General features: G+C 41.8%; 4 protein-coding genes across 4 annotated transcripts; 3 read left to right on the top strand and 1 right to left on the bottom strand.

Moving 5' to 3' along the window:
* The first annotated feature begins 2,345 nt into the window (after positions 1-2,345).
* Positions 2,346-4,906, top strand: LOC127779478 (protein THYLAKOID ASSEMBLY 8-like, chloroplastic). The gene is made up of 2 exons (XM_052306264.1): positions 2,346-2,868; positions 4,192-4,906. Exons 1-2 carry the CDS (start codon positions 2,464-2,466, stop codon positions 4,579-4,581), a joined length of 795 nt encoding a protein of 264 aa, XP_052162224.1. The 5' UTR covers positions 2,346-2,463; the 3' UTR covers positions 4,582-4,906.
* Positions 4,907-8,738: 3,832 nt separating this feature from the next.
* On the top strand, positions 8,739-9,922 carry LOC127780457 (uncharacterized). The gene has a single exon (XM_052307363.1). It carries the CDS (start codon positions 8,801-8,803, stop codon positions 9,164-9,166), a length of 366 nt encoding a protein of 121 aa, XP_052163323.1. The 5' UTR covers positions 8,739-8,800; the 3' UTR covers positions 9,167-9,922.
* Positions 9,923-11,783: 1,861 nt separating this feature from the next.
* LOC127779082 (probable proteasome inhibitor) lies at positions 11,784-16,986 on the top strand. The gene is made up of 9 exons (XM_052305773.1): positions 11,784-12,042; positions 13,164-13,350; positions 13,848-14,015; positions 14,381-14,416; positions 15,840-15,917; positions 15,992-16,023; positions 16,116-16,176; positions 16,265-16,342; positions 16,703-16,986. Exons 1-9 carry the CDS (start codon positions 11,880-11,882, stop codon positions 16,776-16,778), a joined length of 879 nt encoding a protein of 292 aa, XP_052161733.1. The 5' UTR covers positions 11,784-11,879; the 3' UTR covers positions 16,779-16,986.
* A 2,193-nt stretch (positions 16,987-19,179) lies between these two features.
* On the bottom strand, positions 19,180-22,254 carry LOC127779083 (uncharacterized). Its single transcript, XM_052305774.1, has 2 exons — positions 21,661-22,254; positions 19,180-19,932 (listed from the first exon to the last, which is right to left on the bottom strand). Exons 1-2 carry the CDS (start codon positions 22,199-22,201, stop codon positions 19,865-19,867), a joined length of 609 nt encoding a protein of 202 aa, XP_052161734.1. The 5' UTR covers positions 22,202-22,254; the 3' UTR covers positions 19,180-19,864.
* Between the last annotated feature and the right edge of the window lie 4,373 nt (positions 22,255-26,627).

Here is a 26,627-nt window from a genome sequence, read left to right as displayed (position 1 = left end):
TCCCTTTTTTTTATCCACCATCAGTACTATGCTTCATCTCTCCCCTATCAGCCGCCGTTGATTTGATCAGACGAGATTCAACCAAAAGAAAATAACCAAAAACAACATTTTGGTAATGCATTCTGTGTTAGTGGTATGTTATGTGGTAGTATCACTGAAGAATTCATTTAGTTAGATAGTAGGAGTAATAACTAAAGTATTCATGTCTATGAACAACGCATAACTGCCTCCACGTGTCTAAACATCTCCAAAGGACAATAGTATCTGGTTAATCAGGATTATTCTGGATGGTTTTTTTCTTACTGTAGAACCGACATGTATATTCTCATATAATTTTCTAACTGATGATAGAACTGACAGGCTAATAATTGTTTTAGTATGGTCACATTATGAACTAATAATTGTTCTGACTTCTGAACTGATAATTAATCAACTATACAGCTTTTGTTATAAACACCATTTGTGATGTCTCCTGCGATGTCTGTTTCAGCCTTTCAGGCTGATGATTCTTGATCATTTGGCAGGATGTGAAGTTGTCTTCCACACGTCTAAAAGAATGAACCTTAGTGGTCATGTATAATCCTGGACACTGTCTTTAGTTAATCTAAACTCTTGATACATGTACAGGGTTCAGATGCTTTTCTAGCTTCTCAATGAAATTATAACACCAGGTATGATCATCTATTTCCCTTGGTTTTGAATTAAATGAAAACCAGATAGGTATCAACCTTTGCATAGTAAACTCTATTTTCTAATTGTCATCTGCCATAATTCACTCCTATATTATGCACACATCGAATATCGAATAGTACTGACTATATTTTTTGGAACATAGTAATCGTTTAGCAGTTAAGAAATGGTTATTGATAGTCCACATTCTGTAGAACTGGACGGGGGATGGGGCTCCTTTTGGCATTATTAGTCAGAGGATGTCCCGCTCTGCATTTTCCTTTTCACTGTACTGAACTTATACCATCTGTTGCTATTCCTTCGCATAGTGACAATTTCAATGGCTTTTTTTTTGCCTCAAAGGCCTTTACAAGGATAATATGACTTGACCTTCTATTAACATTGCATTTGGGACTGCTGCTTGTTGACCACTTTACTGTACTGGGCAATCTGATATCAATATGGAATTTAAATTTGATAAGGCAAAATTCATTCTCTTCGGAGATCAATATGGAGAGTCAAGAATCAAGATAGCTACATCATATTTTTGATAATTCATACTATTTCAATTGGATATGAAATTTACTTCTTGTGGATTTCTTTTATTCATAAAATATGCTAATTTTGTTTTTGCAGTTTGAGTAACCTTTATTTTGGTGACTACAGGTAAAAAAAAATCACTTACATGGGCTCATCAATATGTTAAATCTTTTCACGATCAACATTAGCTTTATCATCTTAGCTAGCCAAGCCCTGAAGGTACGGAGTAATCACTATTCCCTAACTCTGATGAAAATGCCATGTTCTTCACTCTCCATCTTTATCCCCTGCAAATCAGCAATGGCTGGCCCTTCTATTCATTTTTGTATCTAATTTTAGAAATTACTCCAGGGTAAATCCATATGTTGAATTTCTTTACTGGGAGAGCTAATTAGTTGACGCGGGAAATATTTTTCCCTCCTGGACTCACTTCTGAACTCTCTGCAGGCAATGTACGTATTATTTAGGGATGATGGAACTCTAAAGTTACCATTCTTGTTCCTTGTGCTACTTGACAGTCAACTGACTATTTGGAATATGATACTGTAATTTATATATGTATATAAATAAATATCGTGTTTATTTTGTTTCCATACAAGATATTGGAAATTTCCCTACAAGACATTGGAAAAGATTGAGGGAGCTAAATTGCAAAGAGCTGATTTGTGCTAATCTGTAGTTATTTCAGTGCACTAGGTCTTGGCTTGCTTAGTACATGCCACATTTTATGAGGAACATGATCTTTTCAGGCTCTACCGGAGTTCAACCGATAACAACGCAAAAAGAAAGAAAACATAATAATCATATATTACTTGCTTTTGCTAAGGCGTTATAGAATCGAGTGCTTATCAACGATAAATCATAAAATTTCTTAAAAAGTTATTTTTCCGTTGCAACGCACGGGCACGTGACTAGTTTTTTTTTAAAGTGTTTATCATTGGGAAGCGTACGCGTGAAAACAAACCTAATGTTTTACAGTAAATATAGCACAATATGACAATACTTCCTCCGTTAAACTAGATGCGAGTATGCGACCCATTCTACACCAATAAATGTAGACAGATTTGAATCCACGATTGCACTGCACAGTAGCCCAAACCGGCCGGAATTCAGCCCACTCTTCCGTCGCAAGAACAGGGTTGGACTCAACCACCTCGTGGGGTCGTCGTCGTCTCCACGGCGCCACCACTAAACCCAACCAACCCCAAAACGGAGACGGCGGCGAGGAGGGTTTTGCACCCTTGCCCCCCCGCCATGTCCGCGGCCTCTCGGGCTCCCCTCGCTCGCCGCTCCCTCCTATTCCTCCGCTACAAGGCCCTCCCTCTCTCCTCCCCCTCCTCCTCCTCCTCGTCGACCCACAGCCTCCTCCCGAGGCCCCCCGCGTTGTGGCCGCCTCCGCCTCCGCCTCCGCCGCCGCCCCACGGATGCGAGCGGCGGCGCGCGTTCCACGACGGGCGACCGCGGGGCCCGCTGTGGCGGAGCAAGAAGCTGATCGGGAAGGAGGCCCTGTTCGCAATCCAGGGGCTGAAGCGGTTCAAGGGGGACGAGGAGAGGCTCGGGGAGTTCGTGAGGCGGTACGTGGCGCGGCTGCTCAAGGCCGACAAGCTCGCCGTGCTCGGGGAGCTGGAGCGCCAGGAGGAGGTCGATCTTGCCGTCAAGGTCAGGCTCCCCCCTTTTTTTTTTTCTGCTCCCCTCTCGTTGCGGTTGATTGAGTTTAGCCGATATGCCCCAATTTGTCTGCGTGGGGTGGATGGATTATGTTGCGTGAAGCGAGTCGGGTGTGCAATTTTGGCTTGCAAAAAATGGAATCACGTTGGTGCTCATGGAAACTGGGCTGTATGTTTGATATTTGCTTGAGATTGATAGAGATATTAGGTTATTGATGAATGGATTGGAGATGGCATAGGAGGTAAGTTCCAACATTAGTAGTTTGTTGAGGTGATTTTTTGGGGGGCTACTGTGCGGAGGCACAGAATGTTTGGTGAAGGTTTTAAGATTTTTGTTTGGCTGCTTGAGAAGGGTGAATTTATGATTTCTGTGACTCAATTTGTGAAGCACAAGGGCGCAGTAGATTTGCTCCATAAGGCGGATCATCACTGTATTAGTAGCATTTCGCTATATGGAAAAATGGAAAATCAAGATAGATATATGGAGGGCCAATAGGCAGGGGTATTTTGTCATTGCAATAAAAACTCTAACACAGCTAACTGAGCTTCTTAGATGTGTACGTAATGACTATGGGCAATGGCATTTAGTGGATGTTTTTGGAAATGGCATACAGAGTATACACGCGATCTCACCTTTGATTGTTGAACGAGAACAAGCTCTGTAGCAACGGATTGATTTTCCGAGAAAGAAATTGCCATAACACCTGAAAATGATTATGCACCTCTAATAATACTAAATGTGGCTATGAAACTCATCTTGGCTTCATTCAGATCAAGATTGAGAAATGATTTTTGGTTATTTTAGCAACAGGTTGGTTTTCCTAGAAAGAAATGTTAGAAACCTCCTTCACCAAATTCAACAGAAACAACTTATAATGCGACTCACAAAGTATTTGAGTGGAACAAGGTGGAAGAAAGGTAGGGATACAAGTCTCTAGAAGGATCTAGGAACTCCTAGAACCAGGAAGAGGAAGAATGGAGGGTAAGGAAGTAGATAGACAAGGAGCCAAGCCCGCACCGCCAGCACCACTGTCACCGCCGTTCTCGGTTTCTGCTGTTTGTTGGTTGCCTCCTGGAATGAGCAGCTGCCATTGCTCTTGTTCTCTTCCTTGGGCCAGCTTGAGTGAATTGTTGTACTGGCCCATTGGCAGCCCACCTGGTCCTAACAAGAAATTGCCATAACACCTGAAAATGATTATGAACCTGTAATAATACTAAATGTGGCTACTGAACTCATCTTGGCTTTACAGATCAAGATTAGGAAATGATTTTTTTTAATGTTTGCTTATATTCGACTGGCCTGATTGCCTTGCAGATGTTTAGGATAATACAAAAAGAGGACTGGTACAAGCCAGATGTTTTCATGTACAAGGACTTGATTGTTGCTCTAGCCAAGTGTAAGAAGATGGATGAAGCAATGGTAATCTGGGGGAACATGACAGATGAGAACCTTTTCCCTGACGCACAGACATATGCTGAAGTCATAAGAGGATTCTTGAGATACGGTTCCCCATCAGATGCAATGAACATTTATGAGGAAATGAAAAAGTCACCTGATCCTCCGGAAGAATTACCTTTCAGGGTATTATTGAAGGGTCTTTTACCGCACCCACTTTTAAGGAACAGAGTGAAGCAAGATTTTGAAGAATTGTTTCCGGAAAGGCATATCTATGATCCCCCAGAAGAAATATTTGGTCTGCGCTGAGGTTGAGGATTCAACGACTTCATGCACCTTCTGCGTTTGGACTTCATTCGGATTACCTGCATCTCCAGAAGTTCTCCAGAATTTGATGTTTGGAGTGGAAATCTGTCAGGTGAAAGATTAAGTTATCGATGATCATGCTTAAGAGAGGTAGACAGAAACAAACAGACCATTCCATTAGCTGTACTGTAATATCTATGGTTACGGAAATTTTGTTGTTCAGGCAATCTCTTAAAATATCAGGCCTTTTATTCACAAATGCCACTTTGTGTATCTGTAATCCAGGATATTTTGAAAAGTAGCATAAAAAAAACTCTTTCATTGGGTCCTTGCTTCTCTTTTTCTGAGGGAAATATGTATGATTAGGTTGTTAGAATAGGACACTGGCCACATTCATGCTATTCCTTCCGTAACCACTTGAGCAACCTGATCTTCATGACCATGAGCATATATCTTCTGTGTCATGTAAGTTGTAACCTCCCATTACGTGCTTGCACAACACTGATCTAATTGGTTTTGATATGATAAGCAGCTTCTTCAGAAATCGAGAACAGGGATCAGAGCCACTAATGTAAAAATAAATGGAGGCAACTTGGTATATATTAGTAAGTTTGACAATGTTACATATGGTTTCATCTGGCTCTTCAAACCTTGAGTTGAGAATATTCCATTCATCTATGGCGTCAAACGTTTGATTTGTAGTACAACTTATATTTGAATTATCAAACATGGATCCATCTCCAGCTTATGTACGGCCGTACTCTCTACATGCTCCGTTAACAACGGTCCAGAACTGTGATATTCATTTCAAGCTAAGCCGATTACTGCTTAAACCATGAAACGCCAATGCACTAATGCTGACTAGTTTTACTGATTTGCAACCAGCGGTCAGCAGTGGAAACTAACTAACATTTTCACCTGATATATCGAACCAGTTAGCTTGAACTTATGTTTGAGTTCCCTATTTTTCTTTAAGAAGGGACTAAAAGCTCTTATCACTCCAGTATGAGGAGATGGATATCCAAGTCAATCTAAGATTTGGACTCAGACAGAAATGGAGCAAGGAACGTTTGGACTCGGGCCTTACAGTTGACAATGGAACTTCACCTGAATAATAACTCCAAGTTGAGCACATGAATTAACAGCAACCACATGTTAAAAGTACAGTACAAGTACATCCATCTGAATCAGATGTAGTACTAGATATGAGCAGAATGCATTTAAGCTCATTGTCAACAGCTCAACACATCCCCCTGTAAAACATTTCATGGAAAAAAAAAAGGCCTGCTTGTGTCTGGAGTCTGAGTCAGCATCACCAAGGAATCTCTTGGAGCAGGAACAGAAAAAACAGTCATTAGTATTACTCTTAAAAACAATCAGCTAGAGGCAACAACAATGATAACGAGAAGATAGAATGGTCCTGACAAGATCTGCTCCTAATAATGATCTTAACAGAAAACCAATCACTCACTCGGTTATCTACTCCAAATACGCCAAAAATTTTCATGTCCTATGATTGAATCATTGATCCTGAAAACGAAGGACAACTCATGTTCACTGTTCCAGTTGTTCAGAGAGCAACCGGCACATTTGGTGTGCGATATGATAGAATTTTGGACAGTGTATCTGAAGATCTCTGCATTTCTGGTTGCACGAGGGGGTTGGTTGCCATGAATTGGTCGGTTTCAGAGAGCGTGCCGGCGTGCGTGCACCGTCGAGGGAAGCTTCATCTTGTCTCCAATGATTCTTGGTATGATTGACCCTGTGTTCGTGTTAGCCGACCTTGCTGATTACAGCTAACTCTAGAATTTGCTGATTTGGCCTTCATTGCTTCCAGTCATGGAGGGGGGAAACTCCTTAGATTCTTGCTTGAATCTAAGAAATGGAACAGCTGGATTGCCAAAGTGTGTATCACATGCATGGTTCAGAATTCAGACTTTAGAGTTGAGATTGTTTTTTCGCCTTGAAGTTTTCAGTTTTTATCTTGTTCCATGAAAACATGTTATACATCTAGTATTAATTTCCAAATGTTTTGCTGCCCTTTTTCGCGTATGCAGTACACTTGTTCTATGCAGGAATTGGGTGAAAAAAGGTTATCTTGCTGCAATTGTTCGGGATGAGTGATTCTACAGGTGTCAAAATTTATGCTAAAAATTATGGTATATCTCAGTATCTCCTTAAGTACTGTAAATGAGAAGTCTCGTTCATGATATGTAAACCTCTTTTTTTTTTTTTTGGCGAAACACAGTACAGAACTACAGATGTAGGTCAGTAGGTGCACATATACTTATTTTACTTGGCACTTCTAGGCATCTATGTCATTTTGGTTCAATACAACTATACAAGACTTAGAAAGCAGAAATGATCAACTGAATGTGGTCACTTTCAACATGCAACACAAGGAGGAAATAAGGGAAGCAGATTGGTAGAAGAAGAGAGTAATTTGTGCTAGTTTTGACATGTAGTCTTCAGACAGAGCAATTCGGTCAGAACTCAGAAGCTTCTAACTCCTATCCTATGTTCCTAGAACAGGCAGAACGGCATCTTTCTGAAACCAAATGAGGCAGCGAATTCAGCAATGGTGTACCAGAGCAGCTCATCTCCTGCTATCTCTGCCTCCGCTGTTCGCTTTCTGCATGACACGGACACGGTATATTATATGAAATCCGCATTAAAAAATGAACGTTTGTTTAAACTCTGTCTGGTGATTCTTGCACACATGCAGTGGCACGAAGCTGCAATTAACAAGGAGGAAGCATCTCACATGATCATAGGTCAACTACCATAGGGGACACGAAATTCGTTGGTTTTGCTCACTGAAAAATCATTATCTGGCGTTTCCGTCATATATTTTCTTGTGAATTAATCATTCTTCTTCTCTGTTTTTTTTTCAGTAGTGAGAAGAACAGCCAGATTTTACACTTCTTCAGATGAGATGTGAAGTTGTAAATCCAATGCAGTCACATTCCATGTCATTTTTCTGCGCTGTTCAGAAGCAAAGCATGTATTGTACTGAACATTCAATAAATTTAGTCTGCATTAACTAGTTCCAGAAAAATGAAATTCATATTTGATCATATTCCACGCCATTTTTCTGTGCTGTTCAGAAGCAAAGCATGTCTTGTTCTGAACATTCAATACATTTAGTCTGCATTAATTAGTTCCAGACAAATGAAACTCATAATTTCTCTGGTTAAGCTACTTTATTTTTTAAACCTTAACAATGCCTTGCTTCCTTTTGCGTCTACTTTTCTATCGAATCAAGAAATACCTCCTGCTCAAAAAGGAGATCAAGAAAATACTCAAGCCACAGCTCCCAAGAAAATTTCCCCCTCTCTGATCTACAACAAGTCCTTCTTTGTAAAAAACAAATACACGATCATCATCCATCTCAAGGTTTGCAAGTTGATATTAGTTCCATTTTCACCTTCCAAGAACCTGCCCCTGAAACCAAACTGTTAGAACAGAAACACAAGGTTTTACCTCCCTCTCACTGTAGTAGGCCTGGACACAGCTGTAGCTGCATGCTGATTGCTGAATCGAGTTGAGACTTCTCCTACCATCACATTCAGAGTTTGCATCCAAAATCCAGATGTCACTTGCTCAGTGCCTCTCCGAATTCAGAGCTCCGACCCAATTGATTCCTGGAAGCCACCAGCTCCCCCAATCATGTTTCTGGAGCCACCATCCACCAGCCATGAGACTGACAATTCACTAGTTAGAAATCAAGATCCATAAAGAGTGGGTGCGTGCAGCATTTGCTCAACAGCACACTCTGCTGCTATTAATTAAATTATACTCCCTCTGTTTTTTAATAGATGATGTTGTTAACTTTTTCTCACATGTTTGACCATTCGTCTTATTAAAAATTTTATACAAATGTATAAGATATAAATCACACTTAAAGTGCTATGAGTGATAAAACAACTTATAACAAAATAAATTATGATTACGTAAATTTTTTGAATAAGACGAATGGTCAAACATGTGAGAAAAAAATCAAAGGCGTCATCTATTAAAAAACGGAGGTAGTATACTATATTGCTTTTGATTATTGAGCTAGTGAGCAAACTGAACTTGCAGAATCAGCACAGTGGCTCGGCCAAGCTCTATATAAGAAGCCCTCACTCGCATCGTCTTCTCCACATCAATCACCAGCTATCTCGATCGTGAGAGCTCCTCACAGCTTAGCATCTCTCTCTCTCTTTCTCTCTCTCTGAAGATGCCTCGCTTGCTGCTCTTCTGCTTGGTGTCGAGCCAGCTCGCCATGACCGCCGTGATGGGCCGGCCATTCCCTCTCTTCTACGGCGGCGGCGGCGGCGCGGCGGCGAGCATCGCAGATGCGCCTACTTCTTCTTCTTCTTCAGATGGTGGTGGTGGTGGTGGTCATCTACTGCATGTGTATTCTCTTCTCGAGTCGAGCTTCGCGGAGTCGCCGATGAGCTCGCACCACCGCAACCACAGCCCGTTCGACCGGAAGTTCGCCGGCGGCAAGGTGATACTGGGCGGCCTGGCGGCGGCCATCTTCGCCGCCGTCTTCTGCTACATCCGGATCACGAGGAGGAAGAAGATCGAGCCCAAATCTTGATTACTCTATCGCATCACGCCTCAAAAAAGAAAAAAAACAAACTCTTCTTTAATTTTTTTCTTTTCTTACAGTGAGGAGACATGAACAAACGCATGTAACCCTCCTCATAGATTCGTTGCAAAACACTGTAAAGAATCCTTTGCTGATGAAATAGGTGACAAATTTCCTCCTCTTTTTTCTTCTTGGATTAATTATGCATGTCGAGCACGCACACATGCATTCGGATAATCGGATGGCTGAGCTGTACGCTTTCCGAGGACATTGTTCTGGAGTTGGACGGCGAGAAAGCTAATCCGCGACCAGTTGGACGGTGGATCAGTTCATTGTGATAGCAGGGAGTTAATGCAGGCATGTGGCAGAAAAATGTTAGTAGCTTTTTGTACTCTAGAAAGCCCTAATTTCCAGCCAAACTACGGCTTTGCACCAAAAAGCCCCTCTTAAGCCGTTTTTCAGGATTAGGATCACTCTGTTTCACTAACCCAGCAGATAATTGCAGGCATACCAAAAAGGGAGACTTCTTTTGAAGGATTAAAAGAAAAATGGGACTTGATCAATTATCTAACGTTGGCCGACTATGCAGGCATGAGGACGCTTTTTTCAGTTTCACTTGCCCAGCAGATCACTCTCTCTTTTTAGTTGCACCAAATCTGTACTCCTAACTAAATGGAGATCTGCAGTTTCGTCCTTTTTGGGCCTTTTCTGTAAGAGTTTTTGAGGGAAACTTTTCTGTAAGAGTTATTGATGATTAATGAAGCTTCTATCCATGGCTTGGGAGTTGATAGTATTACTAATTACCGGCTGCTACATTGTTTTGCTTGTTTCCCTCTATATTCAATGAATGGGCAAGCTTCGCCTTTCGTTAAAAAAAAAATGTTTTGCTTGTTGGTTTATCAGTCGCAACCAACATTTTAAATTTTGAAACTTAATTTAAAGTTGATTTTAAGCTTTTTCATCATAATTTATTCAAAAAACATTAGCTTTTGAATCACTAATAAGAGAGATCAAATTTTTACCCATATTTATTTTTGTTTCGTTTATTTTTTTTTTCTACATCTTAATAGTAGAGATAAATTATCTCCTCCTAAGGCTGCTATATATAGAGTGGCAAGGTGAAATGTTTGAGGTTGCTTATACTCGAGAACATATCTATAATGAAGAGAGGACTTCATTCTATATCTGTGCCAATTTGTCTACTTCTGCAATGATTTTGAGGACAAACAGAAAGATGTGGGTGTTCTACATATCTTCTCACATCTCCTACTACTGCGGAAGGGATAAGAAACAGATCTGGTGATCTGCTAATAAACGTGTTGGTTAACAAAAAGGCTATGCAATCTCTACCGAATAGCCCTAGGGCCTCATCGAATGGCATGAAGCTTTGCCTGATCAGCCAAATCTGCCATCAATTCAGCCAAAGAAAAACCATTGTTTGGCTTATTTTGCTTATATGGCTGGTGAAGGATTTTCTGTGTGCTGGTGGTATTGGGATTTTTAGTTTTTGTGTATGGTCACTAGAGAGTTCACATAATTAGCCACCACTGATGATCCAACTCCCTTGCGGGTCCTACTTGTTTGGCTGAAAAGCCTTAGCCCAAGCCTCAGCCAAACAAGCCATCCGTTGAGACCCCCATATTGTCAGAGACCATGACAAAGAAATGCTAAGGATGTGTTCTCCCCCATTCCTTCTCAAATCACATCCCTCTTTTTCCGCGCGCACGTTTTTCAAACTACTAAATGGTGTGTGTTTTTTTAAAAGTTTTATATATGAAAGTTGCTTTTAAAAATCGTATATTAATCATTTTTTTAAAAAAATTTAGGCTTACACTTAATTGATCACACATTAATAGGCAACATCGTTTTCCATGCGGGGAGGTGGAGTTCCCGAACACAGCCTAAGTCTATTGGGCCGGCCTAGCTAAAAGGCCTAAAATCCTAGCCTGATATTGCATTGGTTCTATTGATGGGCCTGGTCGGCCAGCTGACAAGTCGGCCTGCTTTCCAGGCTGCCGGCCCATTTCATCACTGCCTCACCGGTCAGCGGTCAGAGCAGATATCAGATACTTGATGATTATATTTTTCTTCCTCGATCTTTGAATCAAATTCAGCCTTTTCTTTTCCGGGAAACCAAATAAAATTAGATTTATAATATCAAAAGGAAAATAAAATTAGGTTTACAATTTTTGTTCTATGGTAAATGCATATTACACCGGTGCCTTTTGCATTTGTTTTTGATAATTTTGTTTCTGATTTCAGCTATTCTTCTTCTTGCATCCCAAGAAAGTGCTTCTATATGAATATAGGATGCTTCACCGTGACACTCACGCTAATGCAAAGTACTTCAGATTCGGCTTTTAATTAAAGAAGAATACACGAGCTTATATACAGTCAATTCCTGGTTCACCAATCACCAGCGATGATGACTTCTTGATCTACGGTACGCCCAAATGCCCAATGTTTAACTGGACACATGGGTAAATATTTTTAATTAAGTTCACTTCTAAAATAAATAAACATTAATTTTATAAATTAATTTATAGAATTTAAAATCCGTATTTCCAGTATCATATTCATATGCTACTGGTATATTGCATTTGCATACTCTACGGTGTACGGAGCTGTGACTACAAAGATTTCTCTCGAAACCCCACGAACGCGACCACCGCCTCCCCTCCCCCTTCCCTCGACCGCCGTGACGCCGCCCGCGAATCGCGCGATGGTGACCGACGCCGCCGCGATGGCCGTCGTGAAGGCGGCGCGCCCGGCCTTCCGCGGCGCCCACGACGGGGTCGCCTTCGCCGCCAACGCCGCGTTCCTCGCCGCCGGCTACTCCCTCTGCGCCGTCGGCCCCGCCGCGCTCACCGACCCCCCGCCCTCAGGTGCGCGCGCGCTCCCTCGCTCCCGCCGCCCCTTCCGCCCTAGCCCTAGGGTTTCCTACTTTCCTTCCTCGTGTGTCGGTTAGGTTTTTTTTGCACCTCCCAAGTTTAGAGTTCGCGCGTTTGGGTTTATGGAAATTGGAATACCTAGGTTGGTAGATGTTGATGTGCTACGAGTGGTACTCCGCTGTGTAGAATTAGGGCGTCGTGGTGTAAGGCCTGATTGAATTGGTAGCAATTCTAATGTGCGTGTGATTTTCTTCAGGATAACTTGTCACGGCGAGTTTAATGGGTTCCATGGATTGGATTTCTATAGATTCTAGTGGGTTTTGCATCAGTTCCTTGACTACAACTTAGCACTTACCTGGATCTGCTTATAGTACAGAAATTTTGGACTGGGAAATAGGAATCTCACTGAGTATCTCTGTTTGCTAATGGGTCTCCAAGTGTTTTGTGCATTTCTATGTATAGGATGGCTGTGGTATATACACATATTTAGATGTTCTGAAAACATTTCTCTCCCTTACTATTTCTCTTGTTCCACCATCCCCACTTATCCGATAATTAGTGGATAATGTGGATAGTATGCGTAAAATGCATAGTTTACATACACGTTTGCCATAGTTACTCTCTTCTGTATGTTCGTCAGAAAATATAGCAGCTAGTTTAATCGAAGCATTAACTGAGATAAAATTAATACATATATGCAGGTGATTGAAATTTCTTTACCAATACTGCAATCTCAATGTGCGTTTATGTCCACCATAATGTATTTGGTTCCTTTGTTTAAATTCCAAATTCTTGCACTGAAGATTAGGGGTCAGACTGAAGATTTTAGTTCTGTGCTACAGCTTGCAGAGTAGGGGTTAGATAACTAAGGTGTGAAATATTTGGAAGCAAATGCTTTATCATAAATATGGCTTTGTGTATTTGACTCATAATTCTTAAATTCCGAATAATTTTAAGTCTTAGTCAGTCTTCACTAGTTAAATCTTGTTATGTGGTCAGAGAGATGTGACTTTAAGCAAACATCTTACCACCTGCTTGCATTTCATGGTTATGCTCAGTAATTCTCCTGAGTTCTTAGTCTTATAGTAAGTTTTGTATTGTACCTATAACTTTAGGTGAAGAGGAGGTGGGGATTGATGGTTGGAACAGCATGGATAATTGTTATGCATTTTTGTACATCAAGGAGGAGAGGGGCAAGAAGAAACGGGTATTGGTAAAATGTCTGGTGATCGGTGATGTCCTTGCCATTGATGTCCTGGATCTTGAGGCACAGAATAAAGGCCCTTATAATATCCAGATCAAGTATGTTTCAAAGCTGCACCTTCTTGCTTTGTTTTGTACCATACTTATGTTTCTGGTGCGATTTAAGTATGTAAAGAAGCAGAAGCAGTAATCTATTTCCTCCGTCCCAAAATATAAGAATTTCTAGCATTTGAAATTTGTCCCCAAATATAAGGACTTCTAGATATTATTTTGCCCAGCAACCACCCCTCATTTAGTTTTCATCACATCTTATCCCCAACGAGCCCCCATATGATAAGGGGCATCATAATCTTTTCCCTTCATCCTTAGTCTCTCCAAAAAATCCTGAAGTCCTTATATTTTGGGACGGATGGAGTGCAAATAAGTGTAGAACCATTATATGGTTATTAGCAACGAACACTGTGACGTAATCTCGTATTATGCAGATGCATTATTTTGTTCACTCTGCGACTTGCCAGTTCCATTAAACTGTTCCTTTCTCATCTTGAAGGTTCTGGCTTATTTTTGGGTATCTTACTTTTGTTTCTTGTGTGCAGTGTGAAGGATTTCTTCTCCGAGGAGCAGCCAAAGAACTACGGGAACATGTACAAAAACTTTGCAGGCTTAATTGAGACCATGAACTCAAATGCATTGAGCAAATTGGATGAGAAGGATGCTGGTGCTGCCAAGAACCCTGAGGTTGAGACTAGCTCATCAATACACAGGTAATTGATAATTTTCTATGCTTCCTTTTTGGCAATACTCCCTCTTCTCCAAAACACATGCGTGTGCACGCGCGTGCATATTTTGTTCACGTACATTGGACTAGACGCTACTGTATTGCTTTGGACCTTTGGTCTTAAAACAATAAAATGGGAAACTGGTAATGATATTTCACATCATTAATATAAAATTATGTTATAATCTGAATATTCTTCTAATCTTAGCTGCCTGCTAGTTTAGGAAAATGCTAGTGAAACGTGTCATTGAAAGCTGAAGCTTCTCAAGGGATAAAATAACTTTTAATTAAGTGCCTTAACTGGTTGTCTCCAAGATTTTTTTTTTCTAACATAAGGCACTTGTGTTCCAGATCTGAAAATCCAGGCCTGAGAACTACTGAACCTGGGTATGACCTCAAGACATTTGTATTTCTCCTTTTGCTTTTATATGTGCACATTCTTCATTATTCAGCCCGCCCTTTTTGCTTCTCTCTACATTGTTACAACTGTTATCAAACTTTACTATATTGTTCCTGCTTTTCCCACAGTTATCAATGGTATTTATAAACGGATTAAATTCTGAAAACCATTGGCATATAGATAGAAATGAAGAGCCACAGTAATTCCTTTGCCTTTCTGGAATAGATTGCTAAATTGACCACCAGCAGTGTGATTCCTTTTTTAAGTTGCCACTAGCTGTATTATTTTCTCAAACTATTTTGGACAAGTTAACAACACAATGCTACATTATGTCAGTTAAGATTACAGATATATGAATGTTTGGACCTATTGTGAGCAGAATGCATTTTTAAGGTAGCCATGATTATGACAGATGTATCTGTTATTATTACCAAAATTATCTTAATCCATTGCCTTCTCATGTACCATCAAATTTTAATGTAGTCAATTCTAAGGTCATGTTGCCATTTTATGTCTTGTATTTCTTTCCTTGTCATTTCTGTGATGCTTGTCTACGCAAATAATGAAAATAACATGAAAATATATGTTTGTAAATATTTAAATAAGGTGTGTGGTGTGCCTATTTTAGCACTGAACCAACATGTTGAGGCCCATATAGTGGTAGTAATGTGTACTCTGCAATTTCTCTCGCCCAAAATATCACAATTATAAGCTTATTTTCTAGGTTTCATTGAATGAATCATTGTTGGTTCCTTATATGAACTTGTCTCTTTTGCCGGGTCGGCGGAAGAATGCTGACCAAATTTCATTAAGATTGGGAGTAAAATACATGTATCCCGACATTAAACTGTCGAGTCAAGGCAAAAGCTTTGAAACAAAGCGAGAAAAAGCAAAGGGGAAAACTATTTACAGAAGCAGCAACTCAAAGGTCTACTCCTCACTAAACTGAAAAATACTGGCAGCTCTCCAGACCATCACATCTTCTTTAATGTCTGCAACCAGCGACTCCACAGTTTTCTCCTTTTGATCGAAGACTCGAGCATTTCGTTCTTTCCAAATCCGCCAGCAAACCAACATGAAGGAGTCAATATATGTTTATATGAACTTGTCTCTTCAGTGCATTACATTGACTGAACAAGTTGTGTTTTTGTTGAAAGTCAACTAAACATAAGCCAGAGCTGAGTAATTATTGATGGAATTTTTTGATTCATCATTAACCTACTGATATATATGCACTGATATGCCATGAACATCGAAGTTCATCATAGCATTAAAGAGATGTAAAAAAAAAAGTACATATGCACTTAATAATTGTATTGCTATGTGTGTGCAAATTTAGTAAAGAGAGTAATTAGAGTGATTTCATGATAGTTAATTAGTTGTTCTTTCTTGTGAATTCTGTTGTTACAGCTTGGTTTATCCTCCAATAGCTCCACTTGGTCATGATGATGCCTTCCCTGGCCCTGGCGCAGGCTTCTATCCTCATAGGTTTGTTTACGATTATGTAAAATATCAATGAAGCATATGCTAACATAATTAATAGTTTCTGTTTTTGTTTGCAGTGGTATTGGTGGGGGTGGCAGCATGCATGTTGGTAATATGACACCCACAGAACACACCCTAGAATCTTTCTGTTTTATCTTTGTGCATCTCGGCAGTCTGATTTACATTTGTTTCATACAACAGGTCCAAACGATCCACGCTTCTTTCCTTCTAATCCCTTCCCTGTGCCCTTTGGTGGCCCTGGGTAATCCACTTTATCTTCCACTTTGTCATTTCATTACCCATGCTGTCCTTTTTATTCTGTTATAAATGGACTTAATATTTGAAAATAGGAGTGTTCCACCGGGTGGTCGTTATGATCCAATTGGTCCACCAGATGTTCCAGGATTTGAACCTTCTCGCTTTGTGAGGTAAGATAGTTCAGCAACGTTTTTCATACAATTATTCTTAGCTTATCTCTGATTTCCAAGATCACCGACTACTGTACTCAACTCAGTTTTTAAAACCCATGACCAACAGATCAAACCGTAAACCTTCAGACACTGTCTCAGCTGCAGTTGTAACAATAGTTTTTTATTAACATAATGATATTAGATTAGTGATATCCTACATATTTTTATGTTCCTTTTGCATCGCAAAAGCTCTAAAACAGTGCATTTGCATCTAGTTAAAACTGTCAATGCTTACAGGCAATTCTATTTTAATTGGGAGATACTCTCTGACGCTCTGATCAACGGGCAATGCTAACCTATGAATTTCTTTTCACACAGGCGTCCGAGGCCTCCAGCTGGGACTACTCACCCAGACCTTGAGTTCTTCCAGCCAGGGCCGCACGGGCCCTTCTGAGATTCAGAGGCCCACCTCCTCCCCACCGTTTCTGAATAACCCTGCCTTGCTTCTCATGCTGATCCAAAGAGCAGTTTGTGAGATAGAACTGCTACAATTGCGAATAGCCGTACCAGACTCTGCCTGTAAAAAATTGGATGCGAACTCCTGTATCTGTCCTCAGTTGCAGTTTACCATATACTAGTAGTAGTATGCTATTGTATCAACCTATCTTTGTCACCCTTGCACACCTGTACTAATAGTGACCTGTGGGGTGGATTGCTGATGAAATGCAAACCCTCCTGTGGAAAAAAAAAGCTTCTCCTGTCGTCTCTCGCAGGTGCATCTTCAGCAATCAGCTGCTGGAATATACCAGCATCCTGTGGTGCCATCCAGGTTGGTGGTGTTAAATAATGTGGCTTGAGAAAGTAATGCACAGAGATTAGTGGCACAAACAGGCCAAAGTGATGGCATTAGTTTTTGTTCGGGTCAGGCCCTGGTCTGGGGTCTGCCCCGGTGGTTTTTTGCGGGAGGATGTTCTTTTGCTGCCCCAGGGTTTCCTCATCCTTGGTTTTTTTTTCTCCCTTTGGTCTCGTCCTGTTGCGTTGTTGTGTGATGCCATGATTGTTCTCGCCTCCTCACCCCTGCACTGGTGCTCTCCTGGGCTCACACTCGCCTTGCCTTTTTGGTTTCCCAGTTTAATGTGTCGTAATAGTACAACTAATCACAAGCTTTCCGCGTGTAAACCCTTTACTTTGGTCTGTTTTTTTTTTTTTTTTTTTTTTTTTTTTGCTTTGTGCTTGGGTCACACAAACCAGGCTATCTCTGCCACTGACACTGCCATGGCATGAGGCACGACACGAGCCCCATGCACACAGCCAGTGCTTGTGCTGCAGCCTGAATCATTGTACCCTTCTCTTTTTGGCATTCCTATGTTGGGAGAGGCTTTCGAGTTTCAAGGACTTGCTGCTGCTGCCGCCGCCTCAGGCTGGCTTGGTCCAGGGTCGCTTGCCATCATGGCCGCTGCGCCGTCAGCGGCGGACAGAATTATTTAGTGCGTGCCTGCAGAGTAGGCATGCCATTAGGATGCCGTATTAAAACGAGGTTTGCGATGGGGGTTAAGCACTTAGCAGCCTATCACCGCCTGCTGAACTGTATGTAGTGTACCTCTTTTTGGAGATGCAAGACATACTTTTTTTAAGATGTGCAACAACACTATAGGGCGACTGCAAATGTGGAAAGCTTGTTTTGGACCAAGAATGGTTGAGGTATTGAGGAGAGCTTGGGTTGCCGCCAACCCAAGCTTAGGCATTGTCATCTTGAATTTGCTCCGGTCAATCAACCTGTTGTTAGGATTGAAATTTAGCTTATTTAGTTGAATTAAAGTGATTCAGCTTGTACCCATGGGTCCAACCGGTTCGATTCCGTTAGTGTTTATACCTTTTTTTACTGGGGCATCAGGTTTGATGTGGCAACAGAAATCTCTCATTCGTGTGATCGAGTTCTACACTCCATGGCCAAAAGACTCACTTTTCCATCGCAAAAACAGGCCCCGGCAAATGAATCACCGAAAGTGAAACAGATCTGGGCGAAAAATCGCAAGTGCGTAACTTGTCAAACAAGTGACCCATGCAATCGCTTGTCCACTAATTTTTTCTCTCCTCTCACCTCCATCCACATGATGACATCAACACGAACTAGCGATATTTTCTCAAAACCAATCGAAGTGACCCGTATTTAAAAAAAGCCAGGAAGAACAAAACGGGTACAGAGTAGGAGACAGCAGCAACGAAACAGCGAGAGAGAGAGATAGAGCACGTCTCTTTCGATCGCCTTATCATGTCGTCAATTCCATACGCATCGTAGATTGATTTATATTAGCTGGTTTCTCGTTGGCTGGATGGAGTCTTGAAGACGTTGATGAGCCTTTTCCCACTTAGGGCCCCTTTTGAATCATAGGGTAGAAAAAACAGAGGAATAGGAAAATTATATGATTCTGACAGGAATTGAAGTGTAAAACAGAGAATTGCAAAACACAGAAAAACACAGGAATGGTCGTTTGATTGGAGCGCAGGAAAAACGCAGGAATCGGGTGAGAGAGATAGACTCAAAGGAAATTTTCCAAGAGATTGGAGCTCTTGCTAAATTTCCTCTAAAATCCACATGCAATGTGTCATTTCATAGGAATTTCATAGGATTTGGAAAGCTTCAATCCTTTGAATCAAAGGGCCAAATAGGAAAATTTCCTATAGAATTTGAATACTATGAAATTCCTATATAAATCCTTTGATTCAAAAGGGCCATTAAGAGAGCAAATAATTTATTTTATCATGGATATAGATTGGAAAGACAGATGGAAAGATACTCATTGAGACTTGCACACCACATAAACAGATACTCCTACATGGAATGGAAGGAGATATAGCCCAAATAGTGATTATTATTATATTCTGTGCTAGCTCTACTATGAGCCTGTGACCCAGCCTAGTTGAAGAATAATTGAAGGGAGTAGCATATGGTATTGTATGATTGTATATGTACTACTAATCTAATCATCTTAGGCAGGAGAAGAAGCATTCAACCACCAGCCAGCCAGCCAGCCAAACACAAACAAGCTCACATGCAGTGCAGGGAAGGCAATGCAAGCCTGTGTGCTGTGCCCAGCTCACTCACTGCTGAGCTGGCACACACACATACATACACCAACACATACAGTACATACCAAAGAAAATTCCCTTCTCAAGAATCTCAAAAAAACCAGCCCCAATTGGCTTCTCACCCCACCTTTTCCTTGTTCTTTTCTTGCTTGTAACACATCACTGACAAACTTAATATCACACAGGTGCATGGACTAGAGAGAGAGGAAGAGAGAGAGAGAGGAGGCAAAAAAGGTAAAGAGAAAAAAAAAACAGGTTGCAAAAGTACCCACATCTCCCTTAAGTAGATACACCCAAACCCTCTGCAGGCAGTAGCAGTTGTTGTTTGCAGCATCAGCAGCAATCTCACCACAGGATTTTTACACAAGGGGAAAACTGGCTCAGCCAATTGTCTCTGTCTTCTTGTCTGGATCTCACCCTCATTACATTTCCTTGTTTTAACTCCTCTCTTCACCTCTGGTCCTGGTGGTTTTCTGCTCCTGATGATGCCTCTCCCATGAACCTCAGGCCAGGAACATCTGCAATTCCACAGGAAAAAGAAGCAGCTTTTTTCAGTCCATGTGTTTATCAGTTATAGTTGCAGACATTTGGCTGCAGCAGTAATGGAGATTTAAAGCACTGTGCAAGTGTCCATGGAGGGAGTGAGTAACTACCAGTCTACCGTGGCTTTAGCTCAAGAAACAGTGAAATACAGTAGGAGTAGAAAGGAAAGGGAGGAAAGATTTCTCTTTTCTTCTTCTTTTAGGGGTGACTGTTTAAGGTTCACGTCAATCATGTGAAGTATAGCAATTTGGGGAAACAAAGAGAGCCCTTGACAGTTACAACATCCTTGGTTCTATCCTTTCCTATCTACGGAGATGTGTTCTTCAAGTGTATGTAGGTAGTAGCTTCATCAGCTTTCCACCCTCTGATGGAGGCAGAGGTGAAAGAAGAAGGGTGAGAAAGAGACAGCAACAGCCATAGGCCAGAGAAGGACAGATGAGAAGACGAGACACACATTCTAACATGGGAAAGATAACAATCTGCAAAGGAGAGGGACATCGAAAAGCAACTAACCTGCCTGTGACAAACGGGAAAAGGTTTAAGGAAGGAAATTTGGCGTGTGATTTGATTCCTAAAGGAGATGGATCGATAGAATTGAGCATGCATCAGCCAAAAATCTTTGCTTGGAAAGCAAAGAAGAGTAGGAGTGCAAGCATCTAATGCTTACTCTTCCCCTCTCCACTTGTAACACTAGACTGACAACTTGCCTGCCTAACACATCATTGCAGATTAAGCTCCTAATCTAAACTTCTTCTCATATATCTATGTGAACCAATTGATCTGACCAAGAACAGAAACGATAGCTCTTGCCCTGAATCCACCGACACCGGATCCAGTCAATTATGCCAACATAGCTTGTCTAGTGAGCTATAATCCGCATCATAAAAGAATTGATTCAAACACTTAAGGGGCAAGAAAAGAAGAATCATGCAGAAGTCTCGGTACTAAATATATACTGCAGGAATATGTTTTTTTTCTTTTGTGTGTAATAAATGTCCCCTTAGTGCTCAGAAATCCACTGCCAAAGATCAGCTTTGATTTCCAAACACCAGATGAACCAATTTCCTGCGGAGTTAATGCCCCCAAATTCAGTTCTAACTGATGCCATTAATCACCCCCTCCAAGAATTACTCCTCCACAAGCTTCCAACTCCAAGAAGCCATAAAAATTCCAACTTTCCAGCTCTGCCACAAACTAAAGAACGTCCTGCTTGCCAACTTGTAACCGGCGTCCACTGATCCAAGACGATTGCGCAGTCGAAACCGAAGTCAAGAGATTAAATAACTCCACGCTAATTAATAATCAATCAATAAAACCCATGTTAGCCTTCTAACAAAGCTCTCGGAATCCAATGTTTGGAGGACCGCATCTCATCGAATTCGCGCCGATTTGGGATCGAATCGGCGAATCGCGGAAGCGATATGAAGTTCAAGCGAGAGATTGGGAAGGGCGAATTCGATCAAAACCCCCCTCACCGAGAGACGGAATCTTGTTCGAATTCCAGCGATTAGATGTCGAGACAAACGCCAGGGAAGAAGGTGAAACTACCAACCTACCAACCAACCAAAGAGGAGAGAGAGAGGAAAGACGAAGAGGAGAGGATCCTAACAAATCAAGAAACCATTCGAACAAATCTGAGGGCATCTCGAGGAGGAGGGAGGAGATGGGGGAAAGAATGAATGAATGAATAGCGGCAATCTCACCTTGCCTGTCCTTCCACCTGGCGGCGTCGGCGGCGTCCGTGCCGGCGGAGGCGGAGGGCTTGCAGTCGGGTGGCTCCTCGAAGAGCGACCTGGAGAGCCGCTTGTGGGCGTAGCCGATGTCGAAGAGGATGACGCCGGAGCCCGGGTCGGCGACGACGATGCCCTTGACGGGGAGCCACACGAAGAGCTCCTCCTGGGACAGGCCCTCCACGCCGCGGAGCGCGCCGAAGCTGAGGTTGCCCCGCACCACGGTGTCGAAGAAGGCCAGGTCGCCGTCGTCGTACTTGGCGTAGCACGGCGCCGACAGCCGCGCCTCCAGCAGCCCGTTCGCCTCGTCGAGGCTGTACGACTCCACCCCTCGCGGCAGCAGCCCCCCCGGCAGCCCGTGCGTCCGCAGGAGCTCGTGTATCGTGTCGGCCGCCGCCGCGCCACCACCGCCACCCACGGCCGTTCTTGGCGCCGCGCGGGAGCGAGCGAGCGGCAGCGCGCAGGCGGCGAGGAGGAGGAGGAGGAGGACGGCGAGAGGCCGTTGCGTGGCCATGGGAGTGGCGCGGCGGCGGCGGGGATGGGGTGGGGGTGGGGGGGGGGGGGGGGGGGGGAGGAGGAGGAGGAAGAGGGAAGGTTTTTAAGGGAGAAGGAGAGGAGGGGGGATCGAAGGTTAGGAGGAGGAGGAGGAAACAAAACCGGAAGGGGGTTAAAATAAAAAAGAAGGTGATTGGGGGGAGACCGGGAGAGGAGAAAAATGGGTTTCGTTCGGCTGATTTTTGCTGGAGTTTGTTTATGAGGGATGTGTTGGAATGACAGCTTTGCCCTTGGCTAACCAATACTAGTACATAATTATGGGGAATTTTACTTTAGAGGAATTTCCTTTATTATTATTATTATTATTATTATTATTATTATTATTATTATTATTATTGATAGATTACACACGAGTAATATTGACAAGTAATTTACAAATATGATGGAAAATAAGGTGTGTCGTTTAATAAATTATATGTTAGTCAAAGCCTTAAAATTTGAGCCGTTTATATTCTGCTAGAAGTTAAACAAGTACAAGCCATCGAACCGTTGAGTAAACCATGACATTTAGTACATATAAAATTTTTTATTGGTTTGTCTCTTAATATTGTTTTTGTCTCCAACGGAGTAGATGACTCCGCCTCCCAAGTCAGACGTAGGTGCATCGATGACCTTGCGCTCTAGTACACCGTTGCCCAGAGCGACTCCGCCTGTCTCTCAGCTCTTAGGTGAACAATCTTAGTGAACTAGGGAATACTTGAGACCCTCTCTTCCCCCCCCCCTACACCCCTTGTAAATATCTTTAAACTTGTAATTGTACGCCTTTATATTATCAATAAATGTTCAGGCTGGTGTTAATCACCTAGTGTAGTTTCCTTCAAAAAATATTGTTTTTGTTCAGATAACTTTTACTTTTTTTTTCCTAGAATCAATTGTTTGTTGGTTTCGACCAAGTCAATCAACCGTTACTCCATTAGGCATGGTATTTTCCTATATGATAAACCATATTTCCGTTCGTCTGATTGTTGATAAACGATGATATTGCCATGCTTGGTGTATCGTTATGCTTTGTTTGTGCATTGCGTGTATGACTTTTTAACACCCAATTGGATTCTAAGGTCACTAGTTTTGTCGGTTTCAACTATATGACAAAACTAGAAGCATAGCTCATACATAACCATAGAATCTATCATAACAGTATAGAATATACTATGGACTAAAAAAAATGAGGACTTGGAACATAAGAGCAAGTGTATTTAGTGAGCGAGTAGAACCATTCATTTCTCATATGTCAAGTTTTTCTTTAATCGAGTGAGCCCCTATAAAGCTTGATTTCAATTTTACTCAACGGATGGAAGGGGCGTTCCAATGCCTATAACAACATAAGAAGTTGTATAGAAGCCTTTTGCATGATTGGGAGTTTTGAGCAACATGATATGGTATAGATTATGTGAATTTGTTGTAGATTGAAATTTATGATGTTTGTATTGTACATAGTATGGCAACTTCCTACTTGTATTCGAGGATCATCACCCTACCAGTTTCAACTATGTGATAAGCTATAAACATAGCTCGCATACATACATATTTAGAACTCCTTTTCAAACTATAATGGAAAAAAAAGTTCCCAACAAGACACACTGAAGTGCATTCCATGTATATGTCCACCTCAAGTAGGGATCATTGTGATCTTATTGTGATGTCTTCGCGATTATTCTAGAGAGCATTAGATATGCTTTGCCTCTATTATGAAAACAGTTTAGGTGGATATTTAATTGGTAAGGTAGGATTCCATGGAACAATGTCAAATTTGATACGATGGTAGCTAAAATGCATGCCTTATATTAGTAACTATCAAGGTTCTTTTATGTAGTAGGTTGCAAGTATTACCTAAGTTGAATGAGACATTATTTTGGTTGTTCTAGAACATGCTACTGATTTGTGCATGTTAAAATTTACTTGCCTGGACTTATTCCCTGAAAAGATTTTTAATGTACCCATTACATTTTGATAGTGACAAAAAAGTTGTGGCAATAATACCTCCTAGCTTTCAAGCTTGTTTGTGCGAGAAAAAAGATCAGGCAAATCTCCTGTAATCAAGGTAATTTGTTGCATCTAATCATGCCATGATGGGGTTGCAAGGATGTTTATCTTACAAGACTAGCAATGAAATACATCGTACATTTTCTTTTCTGTGGTTACCATTGTATCACCCAAAGTTTATGTACATCATTTTCGTGTATGTGAAATTGTTTGCGAAGTTACAAATGTCCATCACTCAAGTGGTAATTGCACTAGAAAAGTAAGCAGCAACCAGCTACAGCGATGTGTCAATGACAATAAACTTCAAGCTGAACAACTTGCCGGATTTCATTATGTCCATTTCATCACTTACATGTTAAATATTGTATAAATGCCTGCCACTATTTCTTGAAAAGTTTAATACTTTCTCCCTTAGAAAAAAGGCTAATAATTGTATGTATTCATCATATTATAAATAATTAAAACTAGAGATTTTAGACGTGTGCATTTTAAACGCCTCTTGGCAGGACACATTACACTATTCAATAATTAGTGTATTAGTTGGTTCAATATGCCAATGACATATATACGGGACACCTGATAATTTTCGCTCTAGATTTGTCATTGGTTCATGGCACATATTCCACAAAGCAAATAAACTGATAGTCTTTTACCAAGTTCATATGAAATTCGATGGTCAAAATAGTTAACAATGCAGAGAAGGGCATAAAAGGCTAGGAGTAACAATTTCTTGAAAGATCAAAAACTAAACATCTAAAACAACAACCAAAAAAAACCCATCACAATAATAAAACTCCAAAACACAAACACATGCTGCCATGGTTCCTCCAAGACACAAACACATGCTGCCATGGTTCCTCCATCCAGGGGCATTTTCGTCCAAACAGCACTCCCCACCCCCTAATCCCCAGCTGGGCCCCACCTACCGCGCTCCAATCAGCAGCAAAAACCACAGCCAAAATTCGTGCGTATTATTTGCACAAGACGAAGAAGGGGATTTGTCATTGGCAGTGGCAGAGGCCATTCGCGAGGGGCGATGGGCTTCGCTGTTGGCGGAGCCCTCCGTTTTTTTCTTGGCGCGTCGCGTGATAACAGCCTCCTCGCCCCGGAGCCCGGAATCTGTCAAACAGAGCGAGCGATCGATCCCCACCCCCCCCCCCCCCCCCCCCCCCCCCCCCCCCGCGTCTCGCGCGCGGCCAAAACCTCACGCGGCGCGCCCGCGCGCGTCGCAACAAAACCGAAGCGAAGCGCTGCACCACCACCTCCCCTCCCCCCCTCCGTTTCCAGCGTTTTCCGGGGTTTTTCTCTTCTCTCTCGCTGGATGCTGGCTGTTCCGCCTGCCCATCCGACGCGCGCTCCGCCGCGTGCCCGCGTCGGTTAAAACTTTTCTTTTTTCTTTTTTTTTTTTTGCTTCTCTCTTTTGTCCGTGGCCGTGCATGCGTGCGGAGCGAGGTTTTCGCTGCGCGGGTTGGGTGGGCAAAACGGGAGCCAAAGTGACCGTACGTTCTCGCACTTTTTTTTTTTTTTGGTGTTTCCATGTGATGGATGGTGAGGGACTGACTTCTGAGAGGGTGTGGCCAGCCAAAGTGTGGTGAGCGGCCGTACCTGTACACGGTTCGGAGGATGTGTTCGGGAGAAGGGGTTGGGAACGTTTCTCTTCAGCACACAAAACAGATAACAATTAAGTATAAGCTAAAAAAATTAAAAATGAATTAATTTGACCTTTTAGAACAAATTATACATGTAAAGTTTTATTAAAAGAGTAAATTACACTTTGATCCACCTTTTATTACCCAAGTTTTATTTTGACCAACACTTAAATCTATCTTTTCAATTTAGACCGGATAAATTTGCTATTGTTGCGGTTTGTACTATTATGAACAGCTTTTCTCGTTATGTCTAACTTCCCTTTCGGTAAACATATGAACCATACATAGAGGAGTTTGCCCGTACACTAGAGAGTTGATGTGTTTATGGTCGTTGATTGTGCTAAAAAAATCGTTCGTGGTGATCCCAATCGCAAGAATGGCAAATTTATCCGGTTTAAAGTGAAAAGATATATTTAAGGGTGGTTCAAAGTGAAACTTAGATAATAAAATGTAGCCCAAAGTGTAATTCACTTAAAAAACTATATCATTTACTGTAGCACTGAAAAAACAAGAGAATAGAAATTGAAAAGTGTAATGGAGAAAACACACTCGCCCACTGACACTCAGTCACTAGTGGTTGCAGCAAGCAGCCTAGGACGAGGCTGTTTTTATCTTGTCTTGCTGCTGCTTTTGTACCATTGTGTGTGTGTGTCAGCAAGAGCGTGAGGGGCGAGCCGTGTCACACGCTATGTGCTCTCTCGCTTCTGTTCTTTTCTGCCAGTTCGGAACTCTTGGTTCCGTAAAAGCATAAAC

The sequence above is a fragment of the Oryza glaberrima genome, chromosome 7, assembly GCF_000147395.1.
Source record: "Oryza glaberrima chromosome 7, OglaRS2, whole genome shotgun sequence".
Classification (NCBI taxonomy): Eukaryota; Viridiplantae; Streptophyta; class Magnoliopsida; order Poales; family Poaceae; genus Oryza; species Oryza glaberrima.
Note: the sequence above shows the minus strand (reverse complement) of the source record. Positions and strands in the feature narration are given on the sequence as shown.

Bases quoted from the DNA above. Each gene is read 5' to 3' on its own strand.
- LOC127779082 (XM_052305773.1), top strand. From the start codon at position 11,880: ATGGTGACCGACGCCGCCGCGATGGCCGTCGTGAAGGCGGCGCGCCCG. The intron at 14,417-15,839 runs GTATGACCTCAA...CTGTTGTTACAG, and splicing joins CTGAGAACTACTGAACCTGG to CTTGGTTTATCCTCCAATAG. The intron at 16,343-16,702 runs GTAAGATAGTTC...CTTTTCACACAG, and splicing joins GAACCTTCTCGCTTTGTGAG to GCGTCCGAGGCCTCCAGCTG.
- LOC127779478 (XM_052306264.1), top strand. From the start codon at position 2,464: ATGTCCGCGGCCTCTCGGGCTCCCCTCGCTCGCCGCTCCCTCCTATTC. The intron at 2,869-4,191 runs GTCAGGCTCCCC...ATTGCCTTGCAG, and splicing joins AGGTCGATCTTGCCGTCAAG to ATGTTTAGGATAATACAAAA.
- LOC127779083 (XM_052305774.1), bottom strand. From the start codon at position 22,201: ATGGCCACGCAACGGCCTCTCGCCGTCCTCCTCCTCCTCCTCCTCGCC. The intron at 19,933-21,660 runs GTGAGATTGCCG...GTGGAATTGCAG, and splicing joins CAGGTGGAAGGACAGGCAAG to ATGTTCCTGGCCTGAGGTTC.
- LOC127780457 (XM_052307363.1), top strand. From the start codon at position 8,801: ATGCCTCGCTTGCTGCTCTTCTGCTTGGTGTCGAGCCAGCTCGCCATG.